The sequence below is a fragment of the Penaeus japonicus genome, unplaced genomic scaffold, assembly GCF_977035675.1.
Source record: "Penaeus japonicus unplaced genomic scaffold, GWHDUDI00000001_assembly GWHDUDI00000019, whole genome shotgun sequence".
Taxonomy (NCBI): Eukaryota; Metazoa; Arthropoda; class Malacostraca; order Decapoda; family Penaeidae; genus Penaeus; species Penaeus japonicus.
In genome coordinates, this window is record NW_028234421.1 from 6792165 (window position 1) to 6807164 (window position 15000).

Below are 15000 nucleotides of genomic sequence, written 5' to 3' on the forward strand. Positions count from 1 at the left end.
CACTCTCTCTATATGCATGTGCACCCTCGTCACTAACTCACTCACTCACTCACTCTCACTCTCTATATGCATGTGTGCCCTCGTCACTCACTCACTCACTCTCTCTATATGCATGTGTGCCCTCGTCACTCACTCTCTCTATATGCATGTGTGCCCTCGTCACTCACTCACTATATGCATGTGTGCCCTCGTCACTCACTCACTCACACTCTCTCTCTATATGCATGTGTGCCCTCGTCACTCACTCACTCACACTCACTCACACTCTCTCTCTCTATATGCATGTGTGCCCTCGTCACTCACTCACTCACACTCTCTCTCTATATGCATGTACGCCCTCGTCACTCACTCACTCACTCTCTCTATATGCATGTGCCCCCTCGTCATTCACTCTCTCTATATGCATGTGTGCCCTCGTCATTCACTCTCTCTATATGCATGTGTGCCCTCGTCACTCACTCACTCACACTCTCTCTCTATATGCATGTGTGCCCTCGTCACTCACTCACTCACTCTCTCTATATGCATGTGCGCCCTCGTCACTCACTCTCTCTATATGCATGTGCGTCCTCGTCACTCACTCACTCTCTCTATATGCATGTGCGTCCTCGTCACTCACTCACTCTCTCTATATGCATGTGCGTCCTCGTCACTCACTCACTCTCTCTATATGCATGTGCGTCCTCGTCACTCACTCACTCACTCACTCTCTCTATATGCATGTGCGTCCTCGTCACTCCAATCTTCACTTCTCTCTCTATATGCATGTGCGTCCTCGTCACTCACTCTCTCTCTCTATATGCATGTGCGCCCTCGTCACTCACTCACTCACTCTCTCTATATGCATGTGCGTCCTCGTCACTCACTCACTCACTCACTCTCTCTATATGCATGTGCGTCCTCGTCACTCACTCACTCACTCTCTCTCTCTATATGCATGTGCGCCCTCGTCACTCACTCACTCACTCTCTCTATATGCATGTGCGTCCTCGTCACTCACTCACTCTATATGCATGTGCGCCCTCGTCACTCACTCACTCTCTCTCTCTATATGCATGTGCGCCCTCGTCACTCACTCACTCTCTCTCTCTATATGCATGTGCGCCCTCGTCACTCACTCACTCACTCTCTCTATATGCATGTGCGTCCTCGTCACTCACTCACTCACTCACTCTCTCTATATGCATGTGCGTCCTCGTCACTCACTCACTCACTCACTCACTCTATATGCATGTGCGTCCTCGTCACTCACTCACTCACTCACTCTCTCTATATGCATGTGCGTCCTCGTCACTCACTCACTCACTCACTCTCTATATGCATGTGCGTCCTCGTCACTCACTCACTCACTCACTCTCTATATGCATGTGCGTCCTCGTCACTCACTCACTCACTCTCTATATGCATGTGCGTCCTCGTCACTCACTCACTCACTCTCTATATGCATGTGCGTCCTCGTCACTAAATTCTCACTCTACTCACTCTCTATATGCCATGTGCGGTCCTCGTCACTCACTCTACTCACAATCTATTATCTTTAATGCATGTGCGTCCTCGTCACTCACTCACTCACTCACTCTCAATATGCATGTGCGTCCTCGTCACTCACTCACTCTCTATATGCATGTGCGTCCTCGTCACTCACTCACTCACTTTCTCTATATGCATGTGCGTCCTCGTCACTCACTCACTCACTTTCTCTATATGCATGTGCGTCCTCGTCACTCACTCACTCACTCACTCTATATGCATGTGCGTCCTCGTCACTCACTCACTCACTCTATATGCATGTGCGTGCCCCCCCCCCTCCCTCATCTCTCTCTCTCTGTGTGCCCCCCCCCTCCCTCATCTCTCTCTCTGTGTGCCCCCACCCCTCCCTCATCTCTCTCTCTCTGTGCCCCCCCCCTCCCTCATCTCTCTCTCTGTGTGCCCCCCCCCCTCCCTCATCTCTCTCTCTCTGTGCCCCCCCCCTCCCTCATCTCTCTCTCTCTCTCTGTGCCCCCCCCTCCCTCATCTCTCTCTCTCTCTCTCTCTGTGCCCCCCCTCCCTCATCTCTCTCTCTCTCTCTGTGCCCCCCACCCCTCCCTCATCTCTCTCTCTGTGCCCCCCCTCCCTCATCGCTCTCCCCCTGGGCCCCCCCCCCCTACCTCATCTCTCTCTGTATGTGCCCCCCCCCTATCTCATCTCTCTCTGTATATGTCCCTGCTTGCGCTCCCCCCCCCCCCTGTTTAGTCTATCATCTCCTCTCTGTGCCATGTGCGTCCGACCCCTCCGTCCTAACTCGCCTCTATATGCATGTGCGTCTGCGTCCTCGTCACTCACTCACTCACTCACTCTCTATATGCATGTGCGTCTGCGTCCTCGTCACTCACTCACTCACTCTCTCTATATGCATGTGCGTCTGCGTCCTCGTCACTCACTCACTCACTCTCTCTATATGCATGTGCGTCTGCGTCCTCGTCACTCACTCACTCACTCTCTCTATATGCATGTGCGTCTGCGTCCTCGTCACTCACTCACTCACTCTCTCTATATGCATGTGCGTTCTCGTCACTTACTCACTCTCTCTATATGCATGTGCGTCTGCGTCACTATGTGCCACACCCCCTCCTTTTTCTTTCTTTCTCTCTCTCTCTCTCTCTCTCTCTCTCTCTCTCTCTCTCTCTCTCTCTCTCTCTCTCTCTCTCTACATGCTCCCCCTCAACCCCCTTTTCTCTCCCTCTCATTGCTCCCCCTCTCCCACCTTGTCTCTCACTCTGCATGCTTCCCCCCACCATCCATTGTCATTGTCTTCTCTCTCTCTCTCTCTCTCTCTCTATGCCCCCCGCCCCCTCATCTCTCTCTCTCTCTCTCTGTGTGCCCCCCCCCTCCCTCATCTCTCTCTCTGTGCCCCCCCCCTCCCTCATCTTTCTCTCTGTGCCCCCCCCCTTCCCTCATCTCTCTCTCTGTGCCCCCCCCCCCTTCTCTCATCTCCCTCTCTGTGCCCCCCCCCCTCTCTCTCTCTCTCTCTCTGTCCCCCCCCCCTCCCCCCCCTCTCTCTCTGTGCCCCCCCCCTCCCCCCTCTCTCTCTCTCTGTGCCCCCCCCCCTCCCTCATCTCTCTCCCTGTGCCCCCCCTCCCTCATCTCTCTCTCTGTGCCCCCCCCCCCTCATCTCTCTCTGTGCCCCCCCTCCCTCATCTCTCTCTGTGTGCCCCCCCCTCCCTCATCTCTCTGTGTGCCCCCCACCCCGCCCCCCCCCCCCACTCCTCCCCCCTCTCCCCTCCCTCCCCCCACTCCCTCATCTCTCTCTCTCTCTGTGTGCCCCCCCCCTCCCTCATCTCTCTCTCTCTCTCTGTGCCCCCCCCCCCCCCCTCCTCCCTCATTATCTCTCTCTCTCTGTTGATTTGCCCCCCCCCCCCCTCCACTCATTTCTATCACGTCTATCTAGTGCCCCCCCATCCCTCATCTCTTCTCATCTCTCTCTCAGTGCCCCCACCCCTCCCTATCTCTCTCTCTCTCTTGTGCACCCCCCCCCACTCCCTCATCTCTCTTCCTCTGTCCCCCCACCCCCCACCCCCAAACCCATCTTCTTCTCTGTGTGCCCCCCCCCCTCCCTCATCTCTCTCTGTGTGCCCCCCCCCCTCCCTCATCTCTCTCTGTGTGTGCCCCCCCCCCTCCCTCATCTCTCTCTGTGTGCCCCCCCCTCCCTCATCTTCTCTGTGGTGCCCCCCCCCCCCTCCCTTCATTCTCTCTGTGTGTTGGCCCCCCCCAACAACGCCCCCCCCCCCCCCCCCCCCCCCCCCCCCCCCCTTCCCCCCCCCCCCCCCCCCCCCCCCCCCTCCCTCTCCCCCTCTCCCCCCCCCCCCCCCTCCTCTCTCTCTCTGTGCCCCCCCCCCCCCCTCATCTCTCTCTCTGTGTGCCCCCCCCCTCTCCCTCATCTCTCTCTCTCTCTCTCTGTGCCCCCCCCCCCTCCCTCATCTCTCTCTCTCTCTGCCCCCCCCCCCTCCCATCTTCTATGAGCACCCCTCAGTGTGTGTGTGGCCATCAGTAAATGCCTGTGCCTCTGACCATATAAACATGTCTGTCTTTGTGATTATATTCAGTCTCATGAATTTGTATTTATGGTTATTCAAATATTAAAATATCTGAAACAGGGCATGGTAACATTAGAAACTTTTAGTAGTGGCTAATTACAGGTTGACTTACAATTCCTTCAAGTCCAATGAATAACATTTACAAGGGTTATAAAAGTTTCAAGATCTAATGGATAGCATTCACAATGCAAAACTTACAATGAAGCACAGTAGATCTCAGGTAAAGTGTACACTATATCTTGAACTTAACCATGTGCAAGCTTTCTACCAGTCTAATTTATGAAACCTCTCTCTATCAAGTTTTGTATACACACATTGCTTTCCGCAGACAAGATCTCTTAAAGAAAACCTACCTTACCTTCACTTCACTTGTAGTATCAACCAGAAAGATGATCTTATAATAAGTTAATCAAATATCTAAGAAATCTACGTAAACTATGCACAACCCAAAACACATGTAAACCCATGATGCTCATTTGGCACACAAACAAGCACAAAACAACTCTTTTACACTGATTCCCACACTAAAAGAAACCATCTGTATATTGCAAAGTGCTAAACTCCGAGATGTTCACCGATGCATCATTTACTCACCCAACATCGTCGTTATCGCTGAAAAGAGAAGAAAGAAAAAGTAAGTAATTGCTTACAGTATTATCAATATAAGGCTAAAGCCATCTCTAGTGCTCAATGATTTGTATAAAATGGGAGGTAGAAGGTAGGGGGTTACAAATATGAGTAAAATTATCACTCACGGAGGGAAAGAAAAAAGGAGGGAGAAAGGGGGAGGGAAAGGGATAACATGCCATGGAGTTCGTTAGTAGCGAGCATAATGGGGGGGGGGTGGGGGAGGAGAGAGAGTAGATAGAAGAGGCTTGAGGGAGAGATAGAGAGTAGAGTTGAGCTATATTATAGAGAGAGAGAGAGGTGTCTTGGGAATGAGAGAGATAGGAGGAGAGAGAAGAGATAGAGATAGAGTAGAAGATAGAGTAGAGAGGAGGGCGGGGCGGGATAACAGGAGAGAGAGAGCGTGGGATAACAGGCGATACAGATTATGTTTTGGGATAAAGGGAGAGATAGTTCGATATGTATAACATTAGCAGATATAGCGCGGGATAACAGGCGTTTATAGCGAGAGATAGCGGAGAGAGGAGAGAGATGAGAGATTTAATATATATAAGAGAGAAGAGAGATAGAGAATATGTCGTAGAGTTCGAGATTGATTAAGAGATGTAGAGATAGAGAGAGAATTCGATTCTAGTGATCACAGGAGAGAGAGAGAGAAGGATAAGCGATAGGGATTAACAGGAGTTAGCTCTTAGAGAGCGAGCAGAGAGAGAAAGAGAGCGAGGTATAACGGATTAGCGCGTAGCTGCAAAGAGGAGAGAGAGAGAAGAGATAGAGATCGAGGAGAGAGAGAGAGAGAGGAGAGAGGGAGATAGAGAGCTTGGAGAGCAGAGAGAGGGAGGGGTGTGCGGGAGAGGGGGAGAGGGAGAGGGGAGGGAGGAGAGGGAGATGAGAGATGAGAGATATGAGAGAGTGAGGGAGAGAAGAGACGAGAGAGAGAGGAGATGGTGCGAGGAGGAGAACGACGGGAGGAGAGAGAGAGAGGATGAGAGAGAGAGAGGGGAAGAGAGGGAGAGAGGAGAGAGGAGGAGGGGAGAGTGGATGATTGAGAGGCGTAGAGAGAGAGGGGCGAGAGAGAGGGAGAGAGAGAGGGAGTGAGAGAGGGGAGAGAGAGGATGAGAGAGAAAGGCAGAGGGGAGAGAGAGGATGAGAGAGGAGATGAGAGAGAGAGGGTGAGAGGAGAGTGGGGGAGAGGGGAGAGGGAGAGGGAGAGGGAGATGGAAGACGGAGAGGGAGGGAGGGAGAGCGAGAGCATAATAGCGAGGAAGGAGGAGAGAGAGACTAGCGGAGAGGAGAGAGGGAGAGAGTATGAGAGGGATAGAGTGAAAGAGATCGAGTGTAGACGATTGGGAGATGAGAGACTGAGGAGACGAGATGTAAGGGGAATTAGAGATATAAGATACGTTACTTGATATGCGATATGAGAGATGGAGATGAAGAGAGATTCGATGGTGAGAGAGAGAAGATTAGGATAGTTTGGCTTTGACTAGAGCTATGATAGAAGAGGCGGTATCTATCTAGATGATATTTTATAGGTATGAGCTCGAGATTAGAGATGGGAAGATCGAGTGAGATATTGTAATCTATAGATCGAGTATGTAGCGATCTATCTATATATCTTTATAACAATTATCGAGTTAGACAGATATACTGATGGATAACAATCATCTAGGATTAGAGACAGAGATAGGTCTAACCAAGAGAGATGATCTAGATAGAGATACATGATGAGAGGGATAACAAGAGAGCGAGAGAGAGAGAGAGAGACAGAGAGAGGGATAACGATAGAGAGCGAGTGAGAGGAGAGAGAGAGAGAGAGAGAGAGAGAATAGAGAGAGAGAGAGTGGGAGAGAGTTGAGAGATGGTGATGAGACGAGTGAGAGGATGGCTACCCAGAGAGTTGAGTAGAGAGAGAGTGAGAGCGATGGATTAACAAGAGAGAGAGAGAGGAGAGAGAGCGGGGATAACAAGCGATGAGAGAGAGAGAGAGAGAGTACGCGAGTGAAAACAAGATCGATAGAGAGAGTAGAGAGCTTGCGTGAAGGGATAACAAGATATGAGATATAGATGCGTTTCTGATTGATAACAACTAGAGAGGAGATGAAGAGAGAGATAGAGAGAGCTTCGGAGATGTAGAATGCGAGAGAGAGAGAGAGAGAGCGACGAGAGAGAGGAGAGCTTAAGAGAGAGAGTGGAGGAGAAGAGAGAGAGAGATAGGAGGAGCGATGATAACACAGAGAGATAGAGGCGGTAGAGAGATAGACCGAGAGAATGTAGAGTGAGAGAGATATATCGAGAGTGAGAGAGTGAGAGATAGTATTATTGAGAGAGAGTGATTGAGAGAGAGAGAGAGGCGAGAGAGAGAGTAGAGTGGGAGATAGGAGAATGAGATCAGGATAGGAGCGAGCTCAGCGCGCAGAGAGAGAGGAGAGAGAGTATGAGCGAGAGACGAGAGAGGTGAATCCCAATCGATGGATAGAGAGAGAGAGAATACGAGGAGAGAGGTGAAGGATAGGAGAGTTGGAGGCCGAGCGAGAGGATAGAACGGGAGGACGATAAGAGAGAGAGATAGAGCGCTCGAGGGATAACAAAGAAGAGAGAGAGAGAGAGCGACTAGATATAGAGAGATGATATAATAGAGATTCGTGAGAGAGCTAATGATCGAGTAGATATCGACGATAGTATGAGATCTAAGAGAGAGAGAGATAGAGAGATCGCGAAGAGCGAGAGGGAACACCAACGATATCGATAGGAGATATAGTAGATGAGAAGAGTGGGTGAGCCGAGAGAGCGAGAGCGGTGAGGTATTTGAGGTTGAGAGAGAGAGAGAGGATGAGGGAGAGGGAGAGAGAGAGAGAGAGAGAGCGAGATCGGAAGAGCGAGAGGGAGGGAGAGGAGATAGAGAGGGAGAGGAGAGAGAGAGAGGAGAGAGTAGAGATAATGAGAGTGAGAGTGAGAGCGGAGAGAGAGGAGAAGAGGAGAGAGAGGAGAGAGGGAATAACAGGTAGCGAGCGAGACAGAGGATCGAGGGGATAACAATGGGAGAGAGAGAGAGAGCGAGGGATAACAGGAGAGAGAGAGCGAGGGATAACAGGAGAGAGAGAGCGAGGGATAACAGGAGAGAGAGAGCGAGAGTTGACGAGAGAGAGACTGGAGAGATGTAGAGAGAGGAGATGAGTGGTGATGTAAGGGAGGAGAGAGCATCGGAGAGAGAGAAATGAGATGAGATGAGAGAGAGAGAGAAGAGATGAGAGAGGACGAGAGAGGATGGATGAGAAGAGAGAGAGAGAGAGAGGGAGAAAAAGAGAGAGAGAGAGAGAGAGAGAGAGCGAGGGATAACAAGAGAGAGAGAGAGAGAGAGAGAGCGAGGGATAACAAAGAGAGAGAGAGAGAGCGAGGGATAACAAAGAGAGAGAGAGAGAGAGAGAGAGAGAGAGAGAGAGAGAGAGGGAAGAGGGAGAGGGAGAGAGGGAGAGAGAGAGAGAGAGAGAGCGCGGGATAACATAAGAGAGAGTAGAGAGAGAGAGAGAGGGAATACCAAAAGAGTATGGAGAGAGCAGGAGAGAAATGATAGCGGATAGAGAGATGAGGAGAGTGATCATCTGAGATAAGATAATTATAATATAATCTCTTTAAATATCTCGCTTATTGCATCACACTAGATGAGAGAGATATCTGCTGTATAGAGTGAGAGCTATAGAGAGTATATATAGATTAGAATCGAGCAATATATATATCTATCGCTTAATCATATAGATATCGAAGGGATAACAAAGCGATAGAGAGAGAGAGACGCGAGAAGAGGGTATGGTGAGAAGAGAGAGTGATCGCGCGGAGGATATAAAGATGAGAGAGAGAGGCGGATAGAGAGAAGAGAGCGATCGCTTGATTAAAACATAGCGAGATCGCAGCGACGATGATAGAGAGAGGAGGTTGATTGAGAGAGAGAGAGATATAGGAGAGAGAGAGGATTGCGCGAAGAGAGAGATGAGAGGTTAATAGATAGAGAGATATATTTGAGATAAAACATGAGATATTAGTCGAGAGATTGAACACACATGAGAGAGAGAGAGGAGATGAGGATAAACGGAGAGAGGAGAGTAGAGGTCAGGAAATAGCGAGGGATAACAGAGGAGAGGTGGAGAGATGAGGATAGAGATGATATAATAAGAGATATATTAGCTGATATAGATGATAGAGGGATAGAGAGATACTCGTATTACTTATATATAGAGAGTAGAGTATATCGTAGTGCAAACATTCTATATATAGAGATAGGGATACATATAGATCTATCTATATCTTTAAAACAGTATCGAGAGAGATATATTTAAAACCACATAGTTAGATCTATATAGTGATGTTAACATTAGATCTATTGAGAGCGAGGGTAACAGGGCAAAACAGGAGAGCGAGAGAGAGAGAGAGAGTAGAGATAGAGTAGAGAGGAGTGGCTATTAGATATATATAGCGAGGTATGAGATGCGAGAAATATGTGAGAGCGAGATGAGACGAGAGCGAGGTTATAACAGGATCGAGAGAGAGAGTCTGAGGAGAGAGAGAGAGAGAGAGAGAGAGAGAGAGAGAGAGAGCGAGGGATAACAGGAATAACAGGAGAGCGAGAGCGAGGGATAACAGGAGAGAGAGAGAGAGAGAGAGAGAGAGAGAGAGAGAGAGAGAGAGAGAGAGAGAGAGAGAGAGAGAGAGAGAGAGAGAGAGAGAGAGAGAGAGAGAGAGAGAGAGCGAGGGATAACAGGAGAGAGAGAGAGAGAGAGCGAGGGATAACAGGAGAGAGAGAGAGAGAGAGAGAGGGATAACAGGAAAGAGAGAGAGAGAGAGGGATAACAGGAGAGAGAGAGAGAGAGAGAGGGATAACAGGAAAGAGAGAGAGAGAGAGAGAGAGGGATAACAGGAAAGAGAGAGAGAGAGAGAGAGAGGGATAACAGGAAAGAGAGAGAGAGAGAGAGGGATAACAGGAAAGAGAGAGAGAGAGAGGGATAACAGGAAAGAGAGAGAGAGAGAGAGGGATAACAGGAAAGAGAGAGAGAGAGAGAGGGATAACAGGAAAGAGAGAGAGAGAGAGAGGGATAACAGGAAAGAGAGAGAGAGAGAGAGGGATAACAGGAAAGAGAGAGAGAGAGAGAGGGATAACAGGAAAGAGAGAGAACGATAGAGAGAGGGGGGAGAAAATAGAGAGGCGAAAGGGGGGAGGAGAAATAGATAGGGAGAAAGTGGGGGGAGAAATAGAGAGGGAGGGGGGGAATAGAGAGGGAGGGGGGGATAAATAGGAGAATGGGGAGCAAGGGAATAGGAGAGAGGGAGAAAGGGGGGGAGGAGAAATAGAGAGGGAGAAAGGGGGGGAGGAGAAATAGAGAGGGAGAAAGGGGGGGAGAAAGAGAGAGGGAGAAAGGGGGGGAGAAAGAGAGAGGGAGAAAGGGGGGGAGAAAGAGAGAGGGAGGGAAGATAGGGAGGGGAAATAGGAGAGGGAGAAATAGTGGGAGAAAGGGGGCGGGGAGAAATAGAGCGGGAGAAATAGGAGAGGGAGAAAGGGGGGGAGGAGAAATAGAGAGGGAGAAAGGGGGGGGAAATAGAGAGGGAGAAGGGGGGGGGAAATAGGAGAGAGGGAGAAAGGGGGGGGGGAATAGGAGAGAGGGAGAAAGGGGGGGAAATAGAGGAGGGAGAAAGAACTAGTAGGTTACGAAAGGGGGGGGATAGAAATAGAGAGTGAGAACGGGGGGTGAGTGGAGAAAAACGATATTGCTAAAGGTGGGTGAGGAGAAAAGATATTGAGAAAGGTGGTGTGTAGAATTATATCGGGAGATAAAGGTGTGTTTGAGAAATCTATATGTTCTAAGAACTTTGGGGGAAGTCCGGTAAATATTAGAGAGTGCGAAATAAAAATGGGGGACCGGTACAATGTATCGTAGGTAGGAAAGGCGGGGGAGTGGTAACTAGGAGCGAGGGCGAAAGGAAGAAAACCAAAAGGGGGGAAATCGGAGATTGTGAAATTTGGGTAAAATAGGAGAGAGGGAGAAAGGGGGGGGAAATAGGAGAGAGGGAGGTGAGGAAAGGGGGGGGACAATATGGGGAATAGAGTGTGGGGAAGGGGGGGGGAGGATAAGGAGGAGAGGTAGGGAAGGGGGGGGTAGGGAGAAGGAGAGATGAGAATGGGGGGGAGGAGTTAGTAGGTGAGGGGAGGAAGGGGGGAGGCGTGGAGACATGGCAGTGGTGGAAAATAGGCGGAGGGAGAAAGGGTGGGTTAACCGAAATCAGGAGAGAGGAGAAATGTGGGGGGAAATTTAAAATGATGGGCGGGAGAAAGGGGGGGGGAAATAGGAGAGAGGGAGAAAGGGGGGGAGGAGTAGGAGAGAGGGAGAAAGGGGGCGAGGAGTAGGAGAGGGAGAAAGGGGGCGAGGAGTAGGAGAGAGGGAGAAAGGGAGAAAGGGGGGGAGGAGTAGGAGAGAGGGAGAAAGGGGGGGAGGAGTAGGAGAGAGGGAGAAAGGGGGGGAGGAGTAGGAGAGAGGGAGAAAGGGGGGGAGGAGGAGGAGAGAGGGAGAAAGGGGGGGGGGGGGAGGAGAGAGGGAGAAAGGGGGGGGGGGGGGAGAGAGGGAGGGAGGGGGGAGTAAGGAGAAGTGAGAGAGAGAAAGAGGGGGAGGAGTGTAGAGAGAGGGAGAAAGAGGGGGGAGAAGAGAGAGAGAGAAAGAGGGGAGGTGAGACAGAGTGAGAGGGAGAAAGAGGGGGGAGGTGTAGAAGGAGAGGGTGAAAGGGGGGGAGTAGGAGAGAGAGTAGAAGAAGAGAGAGAAAGGGGGGGGAGTGTGAGAGAGAGAAAGAGGGGGGTGGGGAGTGTGAGAGAGAGAGGGGGAGCGTGAGAGAGAGAAAGAGGGGGGAGTGTGAGAGAGAGAAAGAGGGGGGAGTGTGAGAGAGAGAAAGAGGGGGGAGTGTGAGAGAGAGAAAGAGGGGGGAGTGTGAGAGAGAGAAAGAGGGGGGAGTGTGAGAGAGAGAAAGAGGGGGGAGTGTGAGAGAGAGAAAGAGGGGGGAGTGTGAGAGAGAGAAAGAGGGGGGAGTGTGAGAGAGAGAAAGAGGGGGGAGTGTGAGAGAGAGAAAGAGGGGGGAGTGTGAGAGAGAGAAAGAGGGGAGAGCGTGGGAGAGAGAGAAAGAGGGGGGAGTGTGAGAGAGAGAAAGAGGGGGGAGTGTGAGAGAGAGAAAGAGGGGGGAGTGTGAGAGAGAGAAAGAGGGGGGAGTGTGAGAGAGAGAAAGAGGGGGGGGAGTGAGAGAGAGAAAGAGGGGGGAGTGTGAGAGAGAGAAAGAGGGGGGAGTGTGAGAGAGAGAAAGAGGGGGGAGTGTGAGAGAGAGAAAGAGGGGGGAGTGTGAGAGAGAGAGATAACTAAATAGGCAGGATTTCATTAATATAAATACAATTGACCTATTAATAGTGTTGATATGTACCATCCACTATGGTTGGGTTTTATCTTTTTAGCACAGAAAGTTCCAGAAGTGCTTGGTGAATTAGCAGGCCTACCTGAATTTTCAACAAGTCTTACATTTATTATTACTATTCAATTGTAACTTACAGTATTATAATTATCATTTAATAGTTATTGCAATAATATAAATGAATTTTATTCTCACAATAATTCAAGGAATGAGGTCAACAGGTGAGGTCAGCTAGACCAACCAACTGAATGCAAGTGCTGCTGAAACTATTTAAAACCAGTGCACTTATAAATGTACTCCCAGCATTGATGGGTTGGCTAACTGAGCTTGAGAATGATAGGATGTACGCCAATGCTTACTATAAGCGTCTTACCACAGTTATATAAAGTATATGATAGTATTTATGACAATGCATACTATAATTGTTATTTTACCACAGCTATATAAAGTATATCAATGCAGATGACGACAAATTGGGAATAAGTGATATATTTGTCAACGAGCCGCACTATTCAACTATTGGGCCACAGTTCCTTTGTGAAGTGATTATATTACACCATCTATGGTCAACAAACCTACACATTCTGGAAAGGTAGAGTTTGTAGTTCTGCCATAAGTGTCGAATAAGGAACCAATCCAAGCCCTATCTTCCTTCATTATAGATGGAAGCATGCTGGTCTCTGTCCTAGCATTACCTGATGTGGTCTTGGTCTGGGAAAATACCAAGTGCTACTTGAAAACTAGGAACTATTACGTTTTGATCACCCTTAAACCTGATTCTTGGCAAATTAACACTGGGTATAGAGGCTAGATCTCCTTTGCCTTATCCTTAACCTTAACCTGCTATGAAACCTCATCTCCATTTTGAACTTTCCTTTGTTGCTGTCCTTAACAACTCCCTTGTAAATATTCAAGCCATGTGTACTTTTTCCATGTTATGAAATTCCTTCCCAAAAACAGTAATTCAAATAAACTGAACTTCCTCAATGACGACCTTGTAATTTATGTAACATGTAATTCCCATTAAAAATACTGCACATTAATCATGCATACTTTGCCACTTGTTTTTGCTGAGTGAGGACTGAACAAAGGAAATATTTGCAGGCATGAGGTTCCAACCCTCCTCGCCACATGATCCCCTCATGGCTTTGAGACATGGGCAAAAATAAAGAGCAGAAACTGATCAAAGGTTCGAGAGAAGCCATGCTGGTCCCCGAGATTAAGAGACGTGGCTGGCCTCGCTCTTGCAGCATCCATCCCATCCACCTACAGCATCGCCCCTTCCGTATCTCCCTTTCCGGCCTCTTTCCATCCCTCTTCTCCCTCTTCCCCCTTCCATCGGCTTCCTCCTCCTCCTCCCTCGCCCTCGCCCCTTCCCCACCTATCTCCAACGGCCGTCCTCCCTCCATTTCCATCCTATCTTCCCTCCGCAACCCTCCCTTCCCTCCACGGGGCCTCCCTCTCCCGAAACAAGGCCAGGCCAGCCCAAGGTGTGCCGCCCATCCGCCCGCAGGAGCTGCTGCACCAGCTTGATCCGGAGCCGGCGAAGGAGGCATGCGTGGTGCGCCCCAACGGCGTCTAGGATGTTCGCCTCTCGTGCCGCCGCCGCCGCGGATGTCACTCGCCGATCCTTTCCCTCCTTCCCTCCCTCCCTCCTCCCTGCCTCCCTGCTCGCCGACGCCTCCCGAAGCCCGTCATTCCCTTATCATCCATCCATCCCTCGGCGCCCCTCGGCCCGATGGCGGCGGCGGCTCGGGGAAAAGCCATGGCGGCGAGCGAGCGAGCGAGGCGAGGCGGCGATGACGCCATGTGGCTGGAGCAGCGCGAGGGAGCGAGGGAGCGAGGAGGCCGTTGTTCCCGCGCTCGGCCACCCACCCAGCCAGCCAGCCAGGCAGCCACCTTTTGTCACCGGACCAAAGATCCAGAATTCACGCCTCTCCTTCACTTCCCGCGCCTTCTAACGTATCCCAACAGGTGCCCTGCTGCATACAGAGGTTGATACTCACCCGTTCATCATTGCTGGTTGGTATTAACTGGTAGAAAACTTGCACAAAACACGGCGAAACTGCGCGCGAGCTGTGAAAACAACAAGTGGCAAACACAATATGGCGGGCGGTGCGGCTGCGCAGGAGACCTCTGGCGGCGAGCGCGGGAAACGCCGCCGCCATGTTGCGGACGCCGACGACCGCCATTTTCAAACGCTGGGCGAGGCCGGGGCGCGGGCGGGGGCTGGGGAGCGGGGGGGCGGTCGACGCTGTTACTGGCATTATTAGAGTTTTCCTTATTAGTCTTATTACTATTGCCACGGTTTCTATCTTTCTTGGCATTGTTATTGCTATCTTTATCATTATTATCATCACTGTCAATGTTATTTCCATTCCTTACGTAATGTTTTTATCATCATTATCATGTTTACCTTGTTCTCTGTACAATCATAAACATATCTGCCTTCTTATTACTACTATCAATGCCATTTTCACCCTTACTACAGTTACCACCGTCACCATTGTTATCACCATTACAGTTGTAACCATCATTACTGTTATCATCACTACCGTTATCACTGTTATTGTTATCGTTATCCCTAACATTGGTATAATTATTATCATTATCATTAGCAATGTTTCAGTTTTGTTTTTGTGTTCCTGTTCCTGCAGGTGCTGATAATGTCGCTGGTGTTGCTGGTTTTGTTGATTTAGACGGTTTTTATTATAACTAATATCAACGCTATGTGTGTTATTACATTTATGTGCAACAGACACACACACACACACACGCACACACACACACATACACACACACACACACACACACACACACACACACACACACATATTTATTTATTTGTGTGTGTGTGTGCCTGTAT

General features: G+C 50.0%; 1 protein-coding gene across 15 annotated transcripts in view; it reads right to left on the reverse strand.

Moving 5' to 3' along the window:
* heph (polypyrimidine tract-binding protein 1 heph) overlaps positions 1-14274 on the reverse strand; it is a 131481-nt gene extending 117207 nt beyond the window's left edge. For 12 of the 15 annotated variants that reach the window (XM_086547339.1, XM_086547330.1, XM_086547327.1 and 9 more), the window contains exons 1-2: positions 14141-14274; positions 4668-4685 (exon numbers count right to left, since the gene is read on the reverse strand). In XM_086547339.1, coding sequence (XP_086403465.1) covers positions 4668-4685; positions 14141-14151 — 29 coding nt within the window. In that variant the 5' untranslated portion in view covers positions 14152-14274. The remainder of the gene's footprint in view (positions 1-4667; positions 4686-14140) is intronic. The other 3 variants (XM_086547331.1, XM_086547318.1, XM_086547304.1) reach the window with 3 other exon arrangements.
* Positions 14275-15000: the final 726 nt, after the last annotated feature.